We start from the raw sequence: 23,646 nt of genomic DNA on the forward strand, positions 1-23,646 counted from the left end.
TCCACAATAGTGGTGGCAATTGGGTTGCTTGGGTATGGTTGAGCTTCAAGCCTTCAACCCATCCATCAGACCTATTAACCCATTAATGACCAAGATTCAAAGTATTATCGAAAACGCTAAGTGTATCGGAAAGGCAATTTTAAGAGACGTATCGGGATATGCCTTGGATACACGTGTATTGGAGAAAAAATTAAGATACACATAGATATGCATGGAAACATTATAAATACTTCAATAAATCATAAAAATACATCAATGACACTAAACATAAGGCCTCAATGAGAGGTGTACATACATTAAGTTAATATATTTTAATTGCTTTTGAAGAAATACATCATTGTCAATTATAATTTTATTGAAAAACCCTATGCTTAACTATTATTTATAAATTGTAGTTCTTAAGTTCTAGGGGATGGGAAAACCTAACTATCCTATCCAACCTTAAAACATGCATTTGCACAATTTCTAAGTGCAAATATAATTAATAATTAATTTTTATTTTCAAAAAATATAAAACTAAAAAATAAATAATATAATATATTCAAAAAAATATTATTGAAGAAGAAATTTCAACTACTCTATTGATATGATAGCTCATCCCTAGATCTATAATCTAATCAATACTTGGATTAGATCATAAAATATAATTAATTATTAATTATTTTTATTTCTAAAAATATAAAAATATAAAAAATTTATTGAACAAGAAATTGCAATTGCTCTATGGATATGAAGTTTCCATATATCTAAAACATAATAAGTCTTTCTAGGTAGATAAAAAAGTACGTTTTCAATTCTTTTGTTATTTTATATTTTTTTCCAAATCTCTTCATAAAGTTTCCATAAATTTACTCATAACACATAAAAAAGTGATTTTGGACATATTTAGTGTAGATTAACATAGATTTAAATATTTTCAAGCATTCAAGGGAAAAATCATAAGATATTATGAAAATTTGAAAAAAGTTACCTACTTTTGTAATATTTTTCAAAACTTGAAAAAAAAATTTCAATAACATTGATGATTCACACGTGCTTTTTTGCGTTTTTTTTTTTGCATATCTAGCACTTTATGAATGAGACTTGGAGTTTTAGAGTCATTTAGGGGGTGAAAGAGTTTCAAGGGAAAGATGCCTTCTTTTCCCTTTTATTTTTTATTTTTGTTTTTTGCCCATATCTTTTTTTTAGCGTACTGATACGCCTGATATACTCCCCGATACGGTGGAAAAAAGATGATACAATCGATTTTCCACCGTATCTTGTATCAGAATTTGAAAGATACGATATGATACACCCTGAATCGGGCGTATAGTGTTGAAATTTGAAACCTTGTATATATCAGACAAGTGCATCTTTTCTCAAGAAAGAGCATCTCAGAAGTGGTTACTCCCACTTTCAAACAAAAGCTTCCTTGGGTCGTTACCTCCACTAAAAAGAAAAAGGGAAAAGTAAAAACTCATTTCAAATAATGTAGGATCCATAAAGTGGGTTATTCTTTAGAAATAAAACTTAATTTAATCTCTTAAATTGAATAGAAAATTTATATATAAGAATTATCAAATAAATAATAATCTAAATTTATCACATGAAAAATGGGTTTCAAACAAAATTTATTAGAATACACGAATAAAAAAAATCAGAATACTAGCCCCGTACTTAGTATGGGGGTTGTTTCTCTAGTTTAAATCAAATTAATTGGTAGAACCCAACCAAAACCTGCCTTGACCTAGCTCAACCCACCAATAAGGGTCCCTATGCCATGCTAATGATGGCTACATTATTGTTGATAAATTTGTTGGCTCATATATATATATATATATATATATATATATATAAAGGTGATATACTGCATTATATTTTAGTTAGCAACAAGATCATAGATTCTATAGAGGGAATAACTCTCTTAGATGTGATTCTATTCTTTAAATCTGATATTAATTTCTGATTACAACAAGAAAAAGGAAGAAAGAAAAGAAGAATACAACAGAGAGAAAGGAGTAGAGAGTTCAATGATGTTCTCTCCTCTCTCACTAATCTTTTATTAATCCAACTTAATTAGGATTAATTACAAGTAAACCTTAAGTGGGCGGCCAATTCATCAATAACTTAAAAGAAGTTAAAAAGAAGTTAACATGCCCATAAAGAAAAGGCCTATTAACAAAATAAGAATAAAAAGAACACTACTTAACAAAATACAAGTACTAGGCCCATTCGGCCTAGTCTCTCTACACTCCTTCTCAAACTGATCATAGATATCAATCATGCCCAACTTACTTATATAGTATATCAATTTTCCTTTTGGAGCACCTTTGATTAAGACATCAGCCAACAGAACAACAAGCAAACTTCCCTTGAAGAAACTCTCTTGTATAAAATGTCGATCAACCTCTATGTGCTTAGTTCTATCATGCTGGACGGGATTATGTGTAATGTTGATAGTTGTCTGGTTGTCACAATATAGCATCATTGGCTTCTCACAGTAAATACCCAACTCTCCCAGAAGTGATCTAAGCCACAATAATTCTAAAACTCCATGTGCCATTACCCTAAACTCTACTTTAGTTTAAGATCTAGCTACTATAGACTACTTAGTCCTCCATGAGACAATGTTCCCTACCACCAAAGCATAAATATCTTAAGGTGGATCCCCTATCATCAATACATCTGGCCCAGTCAGCATCAGTGTATGTCTCCAACTTCATATGCCCAAGCTTGCCAACAAAATACCTTTTTCCTTAGAGTGCCTTTCAAATAACACAAAATCTTCTTTGTAGCTACTAAATGTGTATCTCTAGGTGAATACATGAACTGACTAATGACACTCACTGCATACGAAATATCTGGATGAGTTGTGCAAAGATATAACTTCCCAAGCAGTTTTTGGAACACTCCCCTATCGGACAACAATTCATCAAATAGCAGAAAGCTTGTGGTTTAAGTCTATAAGGGTGGAGGCCGGTTTAACACTAAGTTTTCCAGTCTCTGCAAGTAGATCATTGACATACTTGTGTTAAGAAATGAAGATACGATCCTTAGATCTAACAACTTCAATTCCCAAGAAATAGTTGACAACTCCCAATGTCATTACTAGTAACCACAATGTCATTAACATAAACAATCAAAATAGTCACCAAGGAATTACTCCTCTTAACAAATAAACAAGGGCAACTTGAAATCTCTCAAACCAAGTTCTAGGAGATTGTTTGAGTTTAAGCTATAGGAGTCTGTGTGTAAGAACAATAATTCTAATGAACAACCCCAAAGGCATCAAAATAGGATGAAAAGTTCTCAAAATATTCTTTGGTATTATCGAATATTTTGATCCGAGTGTTAAACTAGGTAAGAATAAGTTTATGAAACTTTTGCACAATAGCATAGTTGTCAAGGTGACACCCTGGCAGGCGCCTAGGCAACTAGGCACTTTTCAAAGAGCGCTTCGCCTAAACGCCAAGAAAATATATGTTAGACGCATGCTTAGGGGACTGAAACACATATAATACATAATATTTATTAAATAAAAATAGATATAAAATATATACTATTTTATTGGTTGGTTTTAATTTTTATAAGTTGCCTAGTAGGACTGCAATCAGTCCTGGTTATAATGTATAATAAACAAAAAGAAGTTCGAGAATGAGAGAAGAAAAGGAGAAGACAAAGAGAAGTCAAAAAGAGTGGATTATGACTTGAATTGTTGCCTCGCTTAACTATCTATATTAATAATTAAAATAGGGGAAAAACCTGAATTAACTACCAACTACCACTAACATAAATAAACAAATAGTAGTGGGGACCACATAACAAACATAGTGGGGACCACATTAATATTCTCTACACTCCCCCTCAAGTTGGGAATAGATGTTTGCCATTCCCAACTTGCATAGTTCTGCCTCTAACTTTGTCTTAGAAACTGTCTTTGTGATGAGATCTGCAAGTTGCATGTTGGAGGTGATATATGGAAGACACATTTCTTGTGAAGCAACTCTCTCTGATAAAGTGTCGGTCCATTTCAATGTGCTTAGTCCCGTCATGTTGTACCGGATTATGGGCTATATTAATAGCAACCTGATTATGTAAAACAACATTAGGGGATTCTCATAAGTAATACCCAACTCCTCAGATAGGGATTTCATTCGCCATGGACCTATATTCAGCTTCAGCACTGGAGCGAGCAACAACATTTTGTTTCTTAATCCTCCAAGAAACAAGATTCCCCCCTATAAAGGCATAATATCCAGAGGTAGACCTCTTATGATCAACACATCTAGCCCAATCAACATCTGTGTAAACTTTTATCTTCATGTTACCATTATCTTTGAATAGTACACTTCTGCATGGACATCTCTTCAAATATGCCAGTATCCTCTCAACTGCAAGTAGGTGAGTAGTTCTAGGAGAATGCATATACTAGCCAACAACATTGATTGCATAACTGATGTCTGGTCGTATGAGACAGAGAAGTTTTCCAACTAACCGTTGGAACATAACTTCATCTTCAAGGGGCTCTGGGTCTCTCCATGTTCTGCACTGATCTTGTGATTTTGTTTTCAATAGGTGTGTCAACAGGTTTAACACCTAACTTCCCTATTTCTTCCAACAAATCAATAACATACTTTCTTTGGAAAACAAAAATCCCATGCATTGATCGTGCTACCTCAATACCCAAGAAATATCGTAGCTCTCCCAAGTCTTTGACCTCAAATTCTTGGTGAAGGAGTTGCTTCAGAGAGCCAGTCTCATAGGTATTACTCCCTGTCACCACGATATCATCCACATATACAACAAACAGTGTTAAGGAGGAAACCACCTTCTTAATAAAGAGTCTGATCTGACTGGGCTTGCACATAGCCAAATTTCTCAAGAGCTTGTCTAAATCTATCAAACCAGGCTTTGGGAGACTGTTTCAGTTCATATTAGGCCTTATTCTTCTGACAAACCTTCTTTCCTATTTCTACACTATAAAATCTAGGAGGCAACTGCATGTACACTTTTTCTTGCAAGTCACTATTGAGGAAGGTATTTTTAACATCCATCGGAAACAAAGGCCATGAGGAATTGGCTATAAGAGATAATATTGAAGGGATGAGAGATCCATCATATGGATGGCCGAAACCTACAGGAAGGTAGGGCGAAATTTCAAATATTTTCTCTCTCATCTGGGAATCACATTCCCTGTTTTAGAAAACTGCTTTTCAAGGATCAATCTTGAACCAAGAACCGAAACAGATCTGAACAAAATCAGTAGGAGAGGGATATACCTGATACGAAGATGTAGTATCTCCCAACGAAGGTGTTCACGCCCAAAGAAAAAACTCCAAAGACTGCTCCCGCTGAAGATGACACAGCGAATGGTGGAGCAGAATCAGCAAGGTCCGTCCAACGAACTGAATTCTTCAGCAAGAATTCGATGGAGGCAGTGAGCACGACTTTTGATCAGCCTTTCTCCAAAGATTGATATCAAGACTCTTCTTGATCGCTCCTACAATGGAGATCGAACTGGCAGTATGGCAGCAACTAGAGGAGAACGCAAGAGCAGAAGATGGCGTAGCTGTCTTCTCTCTTGGTTATCTGAGATCTGATCTCTGAATTCTTGGATGGGTCTGGGATGATAAGAATGGTTCGCCCCCCTCCTTTTATAGCCTTAAAGAGAGCTCCTAATTTCATTAGGAGTTTCCTAATCCAAATCTGTATTTGGATAAGGAGTGTTTTTTAAGAGATAAGGATAAGTCCTTATCTTATCTGCGGATTAGATCAGCTCTTTCTTAATCTTATCAAGAGGTTTCCAGATTCAAATCCTTATTTGAATCTAGACTCTCTGAGTGGATAGGGATAAGACCCTATCCTATCTAATCCCAGATCCGCCCCCTTATTTAACTAATCAAATTAGGCCAGTTCGAAATGGGCTTTAGGCCCAATAAGTCTAAGTGCTCAGAATGCTTTCCAAACTACTGCCCAGTTGGGCTTCTTTGTATGGCGTGGGACCCAAACATTGATCTACACATCAGCCACATGGGTTCAGCCCAGTCTCTGTTACAAGGCTTGGCAGAATTCACTAAAAAGACGGTGAACCCCCTGAAGCCCATCGTATGGGCTCCTAATGGGCCCAACACTTACACTAAGTGGTCCCTGGGCTAAGCCACCTTATAAAAACCCAGGGATTGTGGGCAGATGCAAGATTAGCCCATCAGGTATAACCCTCAATGGCCTTACACTTAACCTCTCAGCCCATAATGATCAAACACTGCCCGACAAGAGAGGACCACTCCCTCCGTTGCAAGGAATAGTGTTGCACTCTTTACTCACATGGATCCTGGGAATTAAAACATTTTTGCAAACGTTTAGAAACCGTAATATATATATGTATATCTTTATATAAATATATTTTGCAAAAACAAATTTCAACGATTGAAATCAACTGCCGACAGTTTTGGTTTCCATCAGAGAGAGTGCATCTCCGATCATTACCTTTGTCTAACAAAGGGGCTGATCCTGTCACTATGATCACCCACTCAGATGAATTCTCAGACTGTCCCAACATACACAGGTTTTGACCCCTTCTAAGGATCCTACTGATTGGCGTATCAAAGACAGCCAAATCCGACACCTAGTGCAGTATCATAATCGAGTCTAGGGGTCAGGTGTAACATTCAAGTTTTGCCCACTAATCACCAAGGTCCAGGGCAATACTAGAATTCCGGTCCGGTTCAGGGTTTCAAGAAAACCCACACTGCATGTACCTCAGGTCTCACCCTAGCAGCTGAGACAAGCCACCCCAACCAATTTGGCGGCACATCAGTGTTAGCCTTGGCAGGATAAATCTCCCTAGACTTACCCAACGACTGTGAAGATTCTAAACTAACACGAGTCCAATATGCGTCTAGTTTAAGGGTATTACACAGAAACACACTTCAATAACATGAATCAAATATGTACTTTATTCATTTACAATAAATGTTATAATGTACATCAATCTTATTGGAGCTAAGGGCATACACTATCTAACAACTCCCACTTGCACTTAGGTCCAATCTGGTATAAGTCGGAGTCCCAGACTTTCCACGTGTTTCATAAACACTTTCTGTGTCAGTGGCTTAGTCAATGGGTCTGCCACATTCTCCGCTGATGCTACCTTTTAACATCAGTCTCCTGTAGGTCCAGTGTTGTCACACAACAGTGGAATGGGTGATGTGCGAAATTCCAAATTCCAGAATGAACACCTTCATTCATAAGGCAGCCTCACGACAATGTGATCGGCTTGGGTTGTGGGCTGTTATTTTTGCTACTTAGGACCCCTGTTTACTGACTTTCAGGAAACAACACACGATCCTATCGTGAAAACATACCCAGATGTAGACTTTCTATCATCTGGATCCGACTGGAAATCGGCATCAGTATACCCCTGGATCTGTAGTGAGTTACCATCGAATATTAGACAAAACTCTTTTGTCCTTCGAAGGTATTTAAGTATATTTTTCACAGCAGTCCAGTGCTCTTGCCCTAGGTTGGCCTGGAATCTGCTTACCACACTCACTGCCTGAGCAATGTCAGGACGAGTGCACAGCATGGCATACATGATGCTCCCTACGGCTGAGGCATAGGGAACGTCCTTCATGCCCTCAATCTCCTCAGAAGTCTTGGGAGATCTTCTTGGAGAGAGCGACTCCGTGCCTGAAAGGAACATTTCCCTTCTTAGAGTTCTCCATGCTGTATCTCTTGACAATTTTGTCAATGTAAGCAGATTGGGATAATCCTAATATCCTCTTCGATCTATCTCTATAGAGTCGAAGACCTAGTATATAGGAGGCTTCTCCAAGATCTTTCATGGAGAATTGCTGTGAAAGTCATACTTTCACCGTAGTCAACATTCTTACATCATTCCCAATGAGTAGAATGTCGTCTACATACAGAACCAAGAACGTAACAATGTCCCCATTGGACTTTCTATAAACACAGGACTCATCCGGATTCTACTCAAAGTCAAACTTTTTGACAGTAGAGTCAAACCAGATGTTCCAACTCCTAGAAGCTTGCTTAAGTCCATATATGGATCTATTTAATTTACATACCATGTGTTCCTGACCCGCAGCTATGAAACCTTGCGGTTGTTGCATATAGATATCTTCAGTAAGATTTCCATTCAGGAACGCAGTTTTGACATCCATTTGCCAAATCTCATAGTCATGGTATATTGCTATAGCTAGCAGGATCCTAATGGATTTAAGCATGGCCACCGGCGAAAAGGTTTTGACATCCACTGTTAAGGTTTGACATCCATTTGGGTAGCTTATGAATAGGCAACGGCTGGTCTTGGATTCCAATTTGTCCGCACTCGTTCTTTTAACGTGTGTTGGACAACCCAAATCTTCAAGTGTCTAACACTTGGCTTCTTTCTGGTCCAAAGTTCATATCGAGTATTCGGTACCGATTTGGTTGGAACCCGATTCAGCACGTATATCGCAGTCTCTAATGCGTAACCCCAAAAGGATGTGGGTAACTCTGAGTGCACAAGAAGTGATCGGACCATGTGAGTTCCCTCCAACTTCACTATCTTCCCCATGAGAGTTCCCTCCAAACAGTTAGATTCCATTCGTCGCATGGCCAATCTCAATCACCTTGTCTCCAAATCCCGAAAAACACATCAATCAGGAAAAAATGTCACTGAACAATTTTGGGTTTTAGTGATGCTATTGACTAAAAGCAAATTAGTACTATGTTTAGGAACATGTAAAACTGAAGACAAAGAAATGGCATTAGACAATTTGATGTCTCCCTTGCCAGAAATGGGAACAAGAGAGCCATCAGCAATAGACACTTTGTCTTTGCCAGAGGATAAGTGATAGATAGTAAACAGTGAGGACAAGCTAATCATGTGATCAGATGCACCTGAATTTATCACCCAACAAGGTTCAACGTTACCTGGGCTGAGGCATGATAAGCTAAGGCCCGTGTACCTGAATGAGCAAATGCTGAAGTGGGAGTAGCAAATGTTGTGATTGATGGCTGAGATAATGGTGCTGACTTGCCAACTTCACTCTCCAACTGAGTCTGAGCAGTCCGGACAGCAACTAAGGTGTCTAGGGATGTGGCTCTTGTGCTCGATGAGGATGCACCATTAGTAGTAACAACAATATTTGGCATTTCCCCTTTTGTTTCAGAGCTTTATTGGAACTAGGTGTGGATGTAACTTCCAACAGGTGTCTTTAGTATGTTTTGGTTTCTTACAATGTTTACATACTAGCTCCCTCTCTTTATCACCCCCAAACATTGGTTTGATTGTGGCCAAGGCTGATTCAAAAGGTTGATGCTACAACATAACCTTTGTCCTACTTTCTTCATTGTGCACTAAGGAGTAGGCTTGTGATAAGGTCACACTTTCTCTTGTGAGAAGTTGTCTCACAATATCATATTCAGAATTTAGACCGGCTAGGAATTCAAACACCCTATTAGTTTCAACTTGTTTTCTATAACTTTGTGCATCCTTCTGACTTTCCCATCAATTGTCTCTAGGTGGTCAATTTCATGCCACAAGGATTTCAAGGTGAAGTAAACTGAGACTGTTTTTTCTCCTTTCTTAAGGTTGTTTACTTCACATTTCAGCTCATAGGCCCTAGCAACATTAAGAGGTTGGGAATAGGTTTCTTTCATGATGTCCCAAATTTCCTTAGCTATTTTTACCCACAAGTAGTTGTGGCTGATGTGAGGCTACATGGAGTTGCACAACCATGTCATAACCAAATAGTTCTCCTGAACCCTTTTGGCATTGGTTGAGTCCTCCTTAGTTGGTTCCTTCACATCCCCCAACAAATAGTTCAGTTTTCCTCTACCCCCAATAGCCATCATGGCTGATTGGGCCCATTCCAAGTAATTTGATCCGTCAAACTTGACATGTTACCAGAACCACCAGCCCTCAAAATACCTTCTCCTTGATTCTTAAACTCCATTCCTGTCAGCCCCTTTCAAGATATTGGTCAAAAAACACCCTTTTTAATACTGAAATAGGTGTAATTGCACCCAGAACTTGCTAACAGCTGACCTAGAAGGGTGGAATAGGTTCAGCAACCACCCAGAAATATTGAAACAGGTCTGTTAGTTTCCCAGAAAACAATATCACTTAGTCTGGAATGCTTTAACAGGTCTAACTATTGTCCCAGAATTGGCAACAGTCACAAACTTAGGGTTTTAATCCTAGAACTGATCATAGGTCAAGAAAGAAACCCTAAAACTCAGGACAAAAAAAGAGAACTCCAAGCCACACCTCCTAGAATATTCAAAAAGGATTTCTTTTAAGATCGATCTCAAGAACAAACACCAACTTACTCAGAAAAGTCTGGTTGCCACCTTCAAACCAAGGTCTAAACCCTAACATTGAGGTTTCTTCCCTTCTTCTAATTCTTCCTAATCATTGGACACTCTCCAAGGCTCTACGATCCCTTGGGCATCAGCTGCACACTTCTAGCAACCTCCAAGAATCAGCCAATGGTCTTATCTCTACTGGAACTTCCAACCCTAGGAAGTTCTCATGTAGTCAGCCTGATTAGACCAACATGAGAAGCCCTAGGTTGGCTCTGATACCAAGTTGTCTAGTAGGACTGCAATTAGTCCTAGTTATAATGTACAATAAACAAAAAGAGGTTCGAGAATGAGAGAATGAGGGAAGAAAAGAAGAAGACGAAGAGAAGAAGTCAAAAAGAGTGTGGGTTATGACTTGAATTGTCGCCCCACTCAGCTATTTATATTAATAAATAAAATAAGGGAAAAAACCTGAATTACCCCTACTGCTTACATAAGCAAAGAAATAAGAAATGACTACCAACTACCACTAACATAAATAAACAAACAGTAGTGGGGACCACATAACAAACATAGTGAGGACCACATTAATATTCTCTACATTATAATAAAACCTGTTGGATGTTATCATGTTTTTGTTGTGAGCAAAGTAAAAACAAAATAATCTTTGAGGGTTTCACTTTGACAAAAGAATCAAACCGAGGAAGAGGAGAGAACAACAACTCTCCATCGTTCCCACACAATTCTCTAAGGTAAGGTGAATTAATCAGTTTCCTTCTCTTCGTTTTGTTCTCTTTTTCCTGCTTTAGAACAGTGGTTACTCCCCATTTTTCTCTTTCATTTTGTATCTTTTCCCCAAGTTTTTTGAATCATTTTGTTGGACTAAAATAGGGGCTCTGCCCCCTAGGTCAAATTCGGCCTAGGGTTTGGTGTCCAAAACAATATGCAATTTCAAGAACATGATCTGAAAACTAATTACAGCCGAAAAAGACAATCAAAATCAGCAAGAAAATAAATCAAAGGGTTGTAGTGTGATGTTCTTGGACAATCTGCAAACCTGCAAAAACAAAGGTTAATCGCAAGTAGCACATTCAATGTCAAGACTGCTGGAACAGACCAACAGAAGGCAGTTAAGCAGTTTTACAAGAGGAGGCCACATCAACACAACTAACCATCCACTTGTAACAACTGCCATCCACTTGTAACAACTTCCTTGTAACAACTATAACAATCAAGATTGTAAAACTATAAGTAGTAGAGCAGGAAAGGGAATAAGACATTGATTGTTTCAGCATTAAACTCTCTCTCTCTCTCTTTTCCTCTCTCTTCTTTCAAGAATTCAGGAGGTTGGCCCCTCGAAGAGCCCTGAGTTAGGCAGGTTCCTAACAATTTGGTATTAGAGCCAGCATGACCAACACAAGAAACACGTCAATAGACACCCGAATGGATCAGATGGAGGTAGAGATCCATCGAATGTCTTCAGATCTCAAAGAAATGAAGGAAAGCTTCACTGCTCTCCTCCTTCGACTGGAGTAGGGGGCAACGAACACTGACAGAGGAACAGAGGAAGCCAAGAAGAGCGCAGCAATGAAAATAGTCGTAGAACAGGGGCGGCAACAAGAATAGCCAAAATCGACTTCCCCATCTTCTTAGGCGGTGACCCAACTCCCTGGATTCTCAGAGCCGAAAGGTATTTCGATTACCATGAAACACCGGGGCAAGATAGGGTAGCTTTGGCTTTTGCCCCTCTTGAAGGGGAAGCTATCCTCTGGTTTCAATGGTACAGAAGGGGGCACCCTCGTCAAACCTGGGCAGACTTCACGGACGCCATGACTGTCCGTTTTGGATCATTTGGGTTCGAAGATCTTGATGAAAATTTGGCAAAGCTGCGGCAGGTGGGATCAGTAAAAGAATACCAGATGGAGTTTGAAAGGCTAGCTGTGAGAGTCCAAGGGTGGACGGAGAAGGCATTGGTGGGAAGCTTCGTCAGCGACCTAAAAGAGGAATTGCGACTAGAAGTGAAAGCGATGCAGCCCACTTCGGTCATCAGTGCGACAACACTAGCCAGATTGTATGAGGACAAGTTCAGTCGAGCAAGAAAGGTGCAACGACCATGGGGTCCCGGAGCAAGAAGGGAGCAAGAAAGGAGTATTGGGCCCAGGCCCACTGGTTCCTTTCAAACGGCTGACCTGGGCAGAGATTTAAGCCCGTAGAGACAAAGGTCTCTACTATAACTGCAAAGTGAAATTTGGGCCGGGACATCGCTGCAAGAAACAACAAGCGTTTCTCCTCCAAACAGATGCCGAAGAGGAAGACGACATCACCGGTTGCGGAGAGTCTAACCCAGGTTGGGAAATACAATCCAATGGCACGCCTGAAATATCCTTACAAGCCCTTACGGGACTTGCGTCCCCTCAGACAATGAGAGTTGCAGGGCTGATCCTAGGACGCCAAGTGTCAATCCTCATAGATAGTGGCAGCTCCCTTAACTTCATAACTCAAGTCTTGGTGGATAAAATGGGACTTCTTGTTCAACCCACAACGGCCTTTACGGTTCGTGTGGCCAACGGTAACAACCTATCTTGCAATAGCATTTGCATGGGCCTACCACTAAAGATTCAAGGTCATCAGTTTGTGGTGGACCTATATCCTCTCCATCTCAGTGGAGCGGACGTGGTGCTAGGCATTCAATGGTTAAGACAGCTAGGACCCGTGGTTTGCGACTGGGCCCGTCTCACCATGGACTTCACATCAGAAAACTCTACAGTCCATCTACAAGGGCAAACATGCAAGGGCCCAAGGCCCATCAGTCTTGCAACACTGACAAAGCAAAGAGGAGATCCAGATCAGCCCATATTCATGCACATGGACTCAAATTGGACCAGGCCATCCTTAGCTAACAGCAGCCCAGATGGGCCTAGAGACTTCCAAAGCCGCCTACAACAACTCCTTCAGCACTATGGCAACGTGTTCAAAGAAACCCAAGGACTGCCACTACGCCGGGAGCATGACCACCGCATTACCCTCATGCCGGGATCAGCCCCGACCAATGTAAGACCCTACCGATACCCTTACTTTCAGAAATTTGAAATCGAGAAGCAAGTTCAAGATATGCTTAAGCAAGGGATAATACAGCCCAATCACAGCCCATTCTCGTCACCATTATTATTAGTCAAGAAAAAGGATGGGACGTGGCAGTTTTGTATTGATTACAGAGCCCTTAACAGCATCACCATTAAAGACCGATTCCCGATACCAGTCATTGATGAGCTGCTTGATGAACTCAGTCAAGCCACCATATTCTCAAAACTGGATTTACGAGCTGGGTATCATCAAATAAGGGTACATAGGGAGGATGTTCACAAAACGGCTTTCAGGACACATGATGGCCACTATGAGTTCCGGGTCATGCCATTTGGGCTGACCAATGCTCTAGCCACATTTCAAGCCTTGATGAATGGCATATTCCGGCCATATTTACGTAAGTTCATCCTTGTTTTCTTTGACAACATATTGGTCTACAGCCCCAATTGGGAGGAACATCTGAACCATCTACATGTCACCCATGCAACACTTGATGCCCACCAGCTATTCGCTAAAGAGTCCAAGTGCTCCTTTGGACAAAACCAAGTTCACTACTTGGGACATGTTGTAGAAAAGGGGATTGTAGCGGATGACCTAGATAAAATCTCCAGTATACTGGGCTGGTTGCAACCCAAATGTGTGAAAGAATTGAGGGCCTTCTTGGGACTGTTCGTGTACTACCGCCGCTTCATCAAAAACTACGGCCTAATAGCTACCCCATTGACCCAATTGCTGAAACAAGACGCTTTTAACTAGTCAAACCAGGCCCAACAAGCTTTTGAGCAATTGAAACAGGCAGTTGCGAGCCTTCCAACATTAGCACTGCCCGATTTCACAAAAGATTTCATCATTGAGTGTGATGCCTCGGGTCAAGGCGTTGGGGCTGTTCTCATGCAAGAGGGGCGACCACTAGCATTTTTCAGCAAGGCCTTAACATCACAAAAGTGGGCCAAATCAGTTTATGAGCGAGAATTAATAACAATAGTCTTAGCAGTCCAACGTTGGCAATCCTACTTGATCGGTAGACGGTTCACAATTCAGACCGACCATCAAAGTCTGAAGTTCTTATTGGATCAATTAGTTCTATCCCCGGAACAGCAACGCTGGATATCCAAGCTACTGGGGTACGACTACAGAATTGAATACAAAGCAGGGACTCCTAACCGAGTGGCGAATGCCCTCTCACGGCACCCACAGTCATTTCAGTTACTAGTATCTTCCCCAACTTCTCCACTTTTGGATCTATTGCGAAAAGAAGCCCAATCCCATAAGGAGTTACAGCAGTTGAAGGCCCAAGTATTGGCAAATCCCTCACTGCACCTCGGGTACACAATTAAGAATGATCTACTCTTCTTCAAAGGACGCCTGGAAATCCCAGTAGCCTCCGCTCATCTCAGAAAGCTCTTGGATGAAGGGATGAGATATCCATCGTATGGACGCCTGAATCTTGCGGAATAGAATGGGCGAATTTCAAAAATTTCTCTCCATCCTACTGGGAATACGATTCCCTATTTTAGAAAAATCATATTTTTCAAGGATCAATCTTGAACCAAGAACCGAACGAGATCTGAACAAAAACAGTAAGAGAGGGATATACCTGATACGGAGAAATAGTATCTCCCAATGGAGGTGTTCACGCCCAAGGAAGGAACCAAAAACTGCTCCCACTGAAGATGGCGCAGTGCAGGATGGAGCAGAATCAACAACGTTCTTCACAAGAACCGGATCCTTCGCAAGAATTAACTAGACGGCACATGAACACTACTTCCAATTAGCCCTTTCACAAAGGACTGATATCAAGATCCAATCTTGATCACTCCTACTGGCAAGAGGAGATCGAACTGGTAGATATGGCGGCGGCAGGAAGGAGGCGGCAAGAGAGATTTAGCGCAGTGATGCTGAATTCTCTCTTCTGTGATTTCAGCTCTGAAGAGGATGTGAATATGCATATCTTCTAAAGGCTGCCGCCCCCTCTTCCTTTTATAAGCTTAAAGGGATCAGCTCCTAATCCCATTGGGAGTTGCTGATCCAAATCATATTTGGATCAGAATTCCCTTTAAGTGATAAGGGTAAACCCTTATCTTATCTGCAGATTAGATCAGCCCCTTCCTAATCCTATTAGGAGGTTTCCATATCTGAATCACATTCAGATCTGGACTCTCTGAGTGGATAGGGTTAAGACCCAATCCTATCTGCTAATCTAATCTCAGAATTCGCCCCTTATTTAACTGATCAAATCAGCCCAGTTCGAAATGGGCTTTAGGCCCAATAAGGTTATGTGCTCACTTAGCCTTCCAAACTACTGCCCAGTTGGGCTTCCTTGTATGGCGTGGGACCCAAACATTGATCTACACATCAGCCACATGGGTTCAGCCTAGCCTTTGTTACAAGGCCTGGCCGAATACACTGTTATGGACAGTGCACCCCCTGAAACCCATCACATGGGCTCTATGGGCCCAACACTTACCCTAAGTGGTCCCTAGACTAAGCCACCTTGTAACACCCAGGGACTGTGGGCAGATGCAAGATTAGCCCATCAGGTATTACCCTCAATGGTCTTACACTTAACCTCTCAGCCCATAATGATCAAGCACTGCCCGACAAGAGAGGACCTCTCCCTCGGTTGCAAGGAACAATGTTGCACTCTCTGCTCACATGGATCCCGGGAATTAAAACCTTTTGCAAACGTTTGGAAACCATAATATATATACTTTTATATCTCATATAAAATATTATTTTGCAAAACAAATCTCAACGATTGAAATTGGTTGCCGGCAGTCTTGGTTTCCATCAGAGAGAGTGCATTCCCGATCATTACCTTTGTCCGACAAATGGGCTGATCCTGTCACTATGATCACCCACTAAGATGAATTCTCAGACTGTCCCAACATACCCAGGTTTTGACCCCCGCTAAGGATCTCACTGATTGGCATATCAAAGACAGCCCAATCCGATACCTAGTGCAGTATCATAATCGAGTTTAGGGGTTAGGTGTAACTTTCCAGTTTTTGCCCATCAATCTCCAAGGTCTAGGGCAATACTGGAAATCTGGTCCGGTTCAAAGATTCAATTAATCCTACACTTCATGTGCCTTGGGTCTCACCCTGGCGGCTGAGACAGGCCACCCCAACATTTGGCAACACACCAGTGTTAGCCATGGCAGGATAAATCTCCCCAGACTTGTCCAACGGCTGTGAACATTCTAAACTAACACGAGTCTCATAAGTGTCCAGTTTAAGGGTATTACATAGAAACACACCATAGGAACATGAATCAAATATGTACTTTATTCGTTTACAATAAATTCATAATGTACATCATTCTGATTGGAGCTAAGGGCATACAACTGTCTAACATTGGAATTATTCCATGCCTCACCCACGGGTGGCCACTCAGGCATCCTACAAACACAAAAGCGCATCGCCACACAATTTCATTGGAAATTGTGCAGTATGCCAACAAAACAAGTCAGCCACTACAACACCAGCAAGCCTCTTGCAACCACTCCTAATACCAACCCAAGTCTGGGATGATATATCAATGGATTTCATCACAGGATTGCCTATTTTTGCCGACAAAACAGTTATCCTTGTGGTAGTAGATAGACTGACAAAATACAGTCATTTCCTACCTCTATCACACCCATTTACAGCACCCACAGTTGCTGAATTATTCCTCCGGGAAATTATGCGCCTACATGGGCTCCCTAGCTCAATTGTATTAGACAGGGACCCTGTCTTTATGAGCCGTTTCCGGGCTGAGCTTTTCCGCCTATACGGGGTAAACTATTCAAGTCAACTAGCTACCACCCCCAATCTGATGGACAGACAGAGGCGATTAACAAGAGTCTCGAAACATATCTGAGATGCTTTGTGGGAGATCGACCAAGACAATGGGTGAAATGGATCCACTGGGCCGAACGGTGGTACAACACCACTTTCCATAGTGCCGTGGGGATGACACCCTTCAGAGCTTTATATGGTCAGGACCCTCCCCCTCTACTTCCTTATGAAAAAGGAACCACCACAGTAGTGGCCGTTGAAGAACAGCTAATGCAACGGGATGAGGTGCTAAGGGAACTGGGACATCATCTCTTGCAGGCATAGCAATGGATGAAGCACACCTATGATAAACACCACAAGAATGTCCAATATGAAGTAGGTGATTGGGTGTTTCTCAAATTACAACCCTTCAGGCAGATTTCGGTTGCAAGCCGACAGTGGAACAAACTCAGCCCGCGCTATTTTGGCCCATTAAAATCCTGGAGAGATTAGGATCAGTGGCCTACAAACTGGACCTCCCGGCAACATCCAAACTGCACCCTGTATTCCATATCTCCTTACTGAAGAAGGGGCTGAAGTCAAGAGTCATTACAAGTGCGACCCTTCCCATATTTTCAGAAGAAGGACAAGTGCAGACTGAGCCAACCCGCATCATTGATTTCATATGGGTGCGCCGGGGAGGCAGAGTCATACAAGAGGCATTAGTTGTTTGGTCTAACCTTCCGGAAGAGGATGCAACTTGGGAATCCTATTTAGATCTGCAATCTAATTTTCCTACATTAGACCTTGAGGGCAAGGTTGCTCTAAAGGAAGGGGGGATTGTCAAGACTGCTGGAACAGACCAACAGAAGGCAGTTAAGCAGTTTTACAAGAGGAGGCCACGTCAGCACAACTAACCATCCACTTGTAACAACTTCCTTGTAAAAACTGTAATAATCAAGACTGTAAAACTATAAGTAGTAGAGCAGGGAAGGGAATAGGACATTGATTGTTTCGGCATTAAACTCTCTCTCTCTCTCTCTCTCTTTTCCTCTCTCTTCTTCCAAGAATTCAGGAGGTTGGCCCCTCGAAGAGCCCTGAGTTAGGCAGGTACCTAACATTCAATATCTTCAAATCGCAGATTGCAGATCTTGTATTTGCGAAATGTCTTCTCCTCCATGCGAACCAACACTTCTTCCAATTTAAAAAAAATAGAAAACCTTAATTTTCTATTAATTGCATCAGATCAAATCCTATACATTTTGTCTAGAAAATAAAAGAAAAATTATTTACAGACCAAAATAATATAATAGAAAATGCAGGGTGCGCAAATCTTGGCGCCATTAAAGATTTCGATCTCCATCACACATACAACCCACACGTCCACGAAATAATCACAGAACCATTCCCTAATTAAATCAGAATAGTAAAAAATTAATTTTCAGATTATACGCCCCATTATTGAGAACTGAATTCTCAGAAAAGCATTAATCTGCACAAATCAGGTAGAACCGATTCTGCCCATTTGTGCAGGTTCAAATTAGGTCTGATTTGGTTCAAGATTTAAACCATGGCTCTGATACTATTGAAGGGATGGGAGAACCATCATATGGATGGCCGAACCATGCAGGATGGTTGGGCCAAATTTCAAAAATTTCCTTCTCCTATCCAGGAAGCGTATTCCTTGTTTTTAGAAAAACTACATTTTCAAGGTTCGTTCTTGAAACAAAACGGACCAGATCTGAAACCAAAAGAGGGAGAGGGATATACTTGATATGAAATCCACACAAGTAGCTCCCAACGTAGGTATTCACGCTCAAAGAGGTCACCAAAACCCACATCCACTGAAGATGACACATCTTATGGTGAGAAAGGATTAGCAAGGAGGTTCTTCAACAAGAACCCTAACTCTTTAGCAAGAATCACACAGGATGTGAGCACGACTTCAGATTGCTTCTTCTAGCAAGAAACAATATCAAGATCTAATTTTGATCAGTTCCAAGAATGAAGATTAAACTGGGTAGGGGCGGCAAGAGCTGAGGGAGAAAACTACAGAAGAAGAATTTACCTATTGAGGAATTTGCCCCCTTAGTTATAACCCTTTTAGGATCAGCTTCCTAATCCAATTAGGAAGGAGTTTGTTAATCCAAATCTGTATTTGGACTCTGGACTCTCAAGTGGATAAGACTTATTTTATCGTAGTGCTGATCCTAATCAGATTATAAACCAGATTCGCCCCTTTTTAATTAATCTAATTAAACCTAGTTTGAAATGGGCTTTAGGCCCATTAAGTCATATGGCTCACTTTCCCTTTTAAATGCTGGCAAGTTTAACTCTCTTTGTATGGTGTGGAACCCTAGTATTGATCTCCACAAGTCATATGGGTTCAGCCTAGCCTCTGTTACAAGGCCTGGCCGAATTCACTGCTGAAGACAGTGAAGCCCTGAGCCCATCAGTATGGACTCTTAGTAGGCCTAACATTTATACTAAATGGTCCCTGGGTCCAGCCAAGGTTTAAAATGTCGATGTCGATGGAAATGTCTCTTACCAAAATATAGGACATATGTCGGAAATGTTGAGGGGAAATATTGTAAAAATTAGAGACATTGTGGAAATATTATGAAATGTGGAAATATGCAATGATATTTTGTAAAATGATAAAATAAGCATTAATACACATTTATAGACTATTATCTTATTCCCAACCATTATATAAAGCTAAGAAAGTAAGATCAATAACAAATTAGTAAATGACGATTTACTGATTTATTATGCATTTTGATGTTTTTACAAGGTTATCTGATATTTTCTTTTCTTATTTTTAATTCTGATTTATTATAAATTCTAATATACTTATTTCACACTAGTAAATAGAAATACATTTATTCTAATTTTAAATATTAAAGTTATAATAAATTATGTTTTATTATAAATTTAATAAACTGTTTCTCATTTTTGTAGTATTAAGATTATGATAAATTCTGATTTCTTATAAAACTTAATGAATTTATTATGATTTTTAATACTAAACTTATAATAAATTATGATTTAGTATAAAATTTAATAAATTTATTCTGATTTTTTATATTAAATGTAGAATATGATATATTATAAAATTTAATAAACATTTTCTGATTTAATAAATTCACCCACTCAGGTGAATTCTCAAACTGCCCCAACATAACCAGGTTTTGACCCCCCGCTAAGGATCTCACTGATTGGCATATCAAAGACAGCTAATCCAACACCTAGTGCAGTACCAAAATCTAGTCTAGGGGTTAGGTGTAATTTTCTAGTTTTGTCCATCTGTCTCCAAGGTCCAGGGCATAACTGGAAAATGGTCTGGTTCAGAGTTTCAATCAAACCCGCACTACATGTGCTTCAGGTCTCACCCTGGCAGCTGAGACAAGCCATCCCAACCTTCTTGGTAGCACATCTGTGTCAGTCTTGGCGAGATAAACCTCCTAGGTCTATCTAACGGCTGTGAAGATTATAAACTAACACGAATCTCATAATTGTCCAGTTTAAGAGTATTACATAGAAACACACCATAATAACATGAATTAATTATGTACTTTATTTATTTACAATAAATGTCAATAAGTACATCAATCTGATTGGAGCTAAGGGCAAAACTGTCTAACATTATCTTCCTTCACATGTTTCACCTTCCTCATGCCTTGAGAAAAACTTCCACTGACTTGGCTCATGGCACATAATTTTTCCCATTAAGTTTAATTGAAGTCATTTGCACACCTATATTGTCTGAAGGGATCATCACACCAGATTTCTGATCACTACCACCATCTCCAGTTGCTGCCATTGTGTCCCCCAAAACTATTTCTAATTCTGAATCATCAGCCACCAAACAAATACTTCTGCAACTCAACACTACAGCAGTCTCCAAATCACTTATAACGGTCTCTCAACCAGCCACAATCAACAAACTTGATGTAAACTACCTACCATTCAGACACATTTGGCCACTCTTTCAGCCCAATTTTTTTTTCTTTTCACACCACTACTGGTAACTGATAACTAATCACCATGATTGTAACTCAAACAACCACCAAGAACCCTCTTGAAACTGTTCAATAGAGGGTCAACACTACAAACACCACCACACACGACTACTTGGGTGTCACTCATGGTGACAGTAGTATTAAAACTGATATTGTAGGTCTGTCGCACCTTCCTAACACCTCCTGTAATAAGGACTGCGGCAGTCCTAGGGAAAAAAACTATTGCCGCAGCCACTTAGGTGTGTACCTTAGATTGCACAGCCCAGAGAAGTAGAAAAGAGGAGAGATCGCAGGTCATAATACTTGAAGCCGCAGCCTTCTCCTTTGTTTAGCGCTTTGATACCATGTTTTAGTGGTTTGAACTAGTCCTGTTTTGATAGAAAGAAAGAGAGAGAGAAGTAGGAGAGGTAGCTGTCGAACTAGAGAGTGTAAACCCTACTAGTCGACCATAATCTGTATTATATTGTAATTAGAGTACAAGGTCAAAACTGCCCCTACTCAAGTATGGGACAAGTGAACTGCAAAAGTAAAACCAAAATTGCCACATCATCATATAACTTAATCATAATGAAAAGACTAATCTACCTTCATCTGACCAACTCTAACACTGACTTATGTGAGACTGCATAGAATTGACTAACCATCCCATCACTATGTAGTTCTCTTGCATCCAGTTTTCATATGTAGAATAAGTCTCTGTAGGTTTCTCCTTACTACTTGTGAGATACCCGGTTTACCTCTACTGCAAACATAAATCCGTATAGACTATGCCCAAGCTAGGTAATTTGTTCCATCTGGAGTTTAATTGTAGTCACACCAGTCAAAAAAGAATCTGTTGGACCAACCCCAAATACTGAAATTTGCTTCATCTCACTTCCAGATTGCTCCATTGACCAAGCAAAATTCAAAAAATAAGTTTTTGTCTTTATGAACCTAATTGAGGACAGTCCAGAACCTGAAGGTTCAAAATCTAGGGTTTCATTACACCCGACTACCTGAGAGAAAGGGAGAAGAAGTCATTCCTACCAGAGTTCTCCAAACTTCTTCTGGCCTCAACCACCCCTTTTTGGAGATCAAAAGGAACCTCCAAGCCTTGAGCACCAGACCCAATCCTTCTCTTTAACCTATAACTGAAAATCTCTCTAGCCAGCTAGGGTTTTGGGCGAAAAACAACAGCTTCACTTCTTGGTGATCTACAGCCAGATTTTGACTCTCCAAACCCTCTACCAACTAGGCAAAATATCCTCTGATCAATCATAAACTTATCTCTTCATACACTCTTCTAATCGAAGGGTGTATGGGAAAATAAGGACAACAAAAATGGAGGAAGGGCTGCTCTGATACTAAGATGTGATTCTGTCCTCTAAATCTGAAATTAATTTCTGATTACAGCAATAGAAATGAAGGAAAAGAGGAATACAACAGAAAAGAAGAAGAAGATTGTGAAGAAGAGAAAGGAGAAGTGAGTTTGATGATGTTCTCTCCTCTCTCACTAATCTTTTATTAATCTAACTTAAGTAGGATTAATTACAAATCTGCCCTTAAGTGGGCGGCCATCTCATCAACAACTTCAAAGAAATTAAAAAGAAGGGTAATGTCCTCTAATTTTATTATTTGGTGTACCATTCAAGAAAAAATTGTTCTTTGATATTTGTTCCCTCACTGTCCCTCCCCAGACACTGCATTAGCAGGGGAGCCTTGTGCACTGGGCTGCACTTTTTATATTTGTTCCTGCATTCTAATCAGAATTTTATATCTTTTCCTGTTTGTAGTTCTTTATAACATGCTCGAAATGTGATTGGCTTGATAATAAGCATGTTGTCTTTGGGGTATGTTTCTCAACTTTACTTCTTTTGGCTTCTATCTATCTGATTACTATATTTGCCAGAAAAAGCAGTCTTCATAGCACTTGGTGGTATGTAATACAGGCTCTATAGCATGTCTGAATGGTTTTTATTTTTCACCATCCTAACTACTGATATCGTGGTTGCTTGCACTTGCAGAGAGTGCTTGGGGAAGGTCTCCTGGTTGTGAGGAAGATAGAGAACGTGGCAACTGGACCTAACAACCGGCCTAAGCTTGCCTGTGTTATAGCTGAATGTGGGGAAATGTAAAAGGCTTGACACCAAAACAACTGTATAAGTGTACTGTTATTATATCTATTTTCCTGTCCATTATCTTTAATAGAAAGATGAGTCCCAAATAGTGGTGGCAATTGGGCGGGTTGGGTTGGGTTTGGTTTGGGTTGAGTTTCAACACAACCCATTTAACCCGCCAACCCGTTAATGACCCAATTATTTAAAATTAAATGGGTTGGGTTCAACCCAAACCTGCTTTAACCCAATCCAATCTGCCCAAACCCATTAATCTTATATTTATGTACTTAAAACCAAAAACTAAACTCCATTCTAATAAATAAGTTGGTTATAGCTTAGTGGTAATAATAGTTATTTACACAAGTGGTGAAGCTTCAAATCACATTACATGCA

At 40.1% G+C, this 23,646-nt stretch overlaps 1 protein-coding gene across 1 annotated transcript in view; it reads left to right on the top strand.

The window, feature by feature from the left end:
• LOC104590635 (Cyclophilin-like peptidyl-prolyl cis-trans isomerase family protein) overlaps positions 1-23,347 on the top strand; it is a 60,810-nt gene extending 37,463 nt beyond the window's left edge. The window contains exons 6-7 of the mRNA XM_010249352.3: positions 22,930-22,986; positions 23,161-23,347. Of these exons, the coding sequence (XP_010247654.1) occupies positions 22,930-22,986; positions 23,161-23,271 (168 nt within the window). The 3' untranslated portion in view covers positions 23,272-23,347. The remainder of the gene's footprint in view (positions 1-22,929; positions 22,987-23,160) is intronic.
• Positions 23,348-23,646: the final 299 nt, after the last annotated feature.

The sequence above is a fragment of the Nelumbo nucifera genome, chromosome 2 (assembly GCF_055504915.1).
Source record: "Nelumbo nucifera cultivar China Antique chromosome 2, China Antique-T2T, whole genome shotgun sequence".
Taxonomy (NCBI): Eukaryota; Viridiplantae; Streptophyta; class Magnoliopsida; order Proteales; family Nelumbonaceae; genus Nelumbo; species Nelumbo nucifera.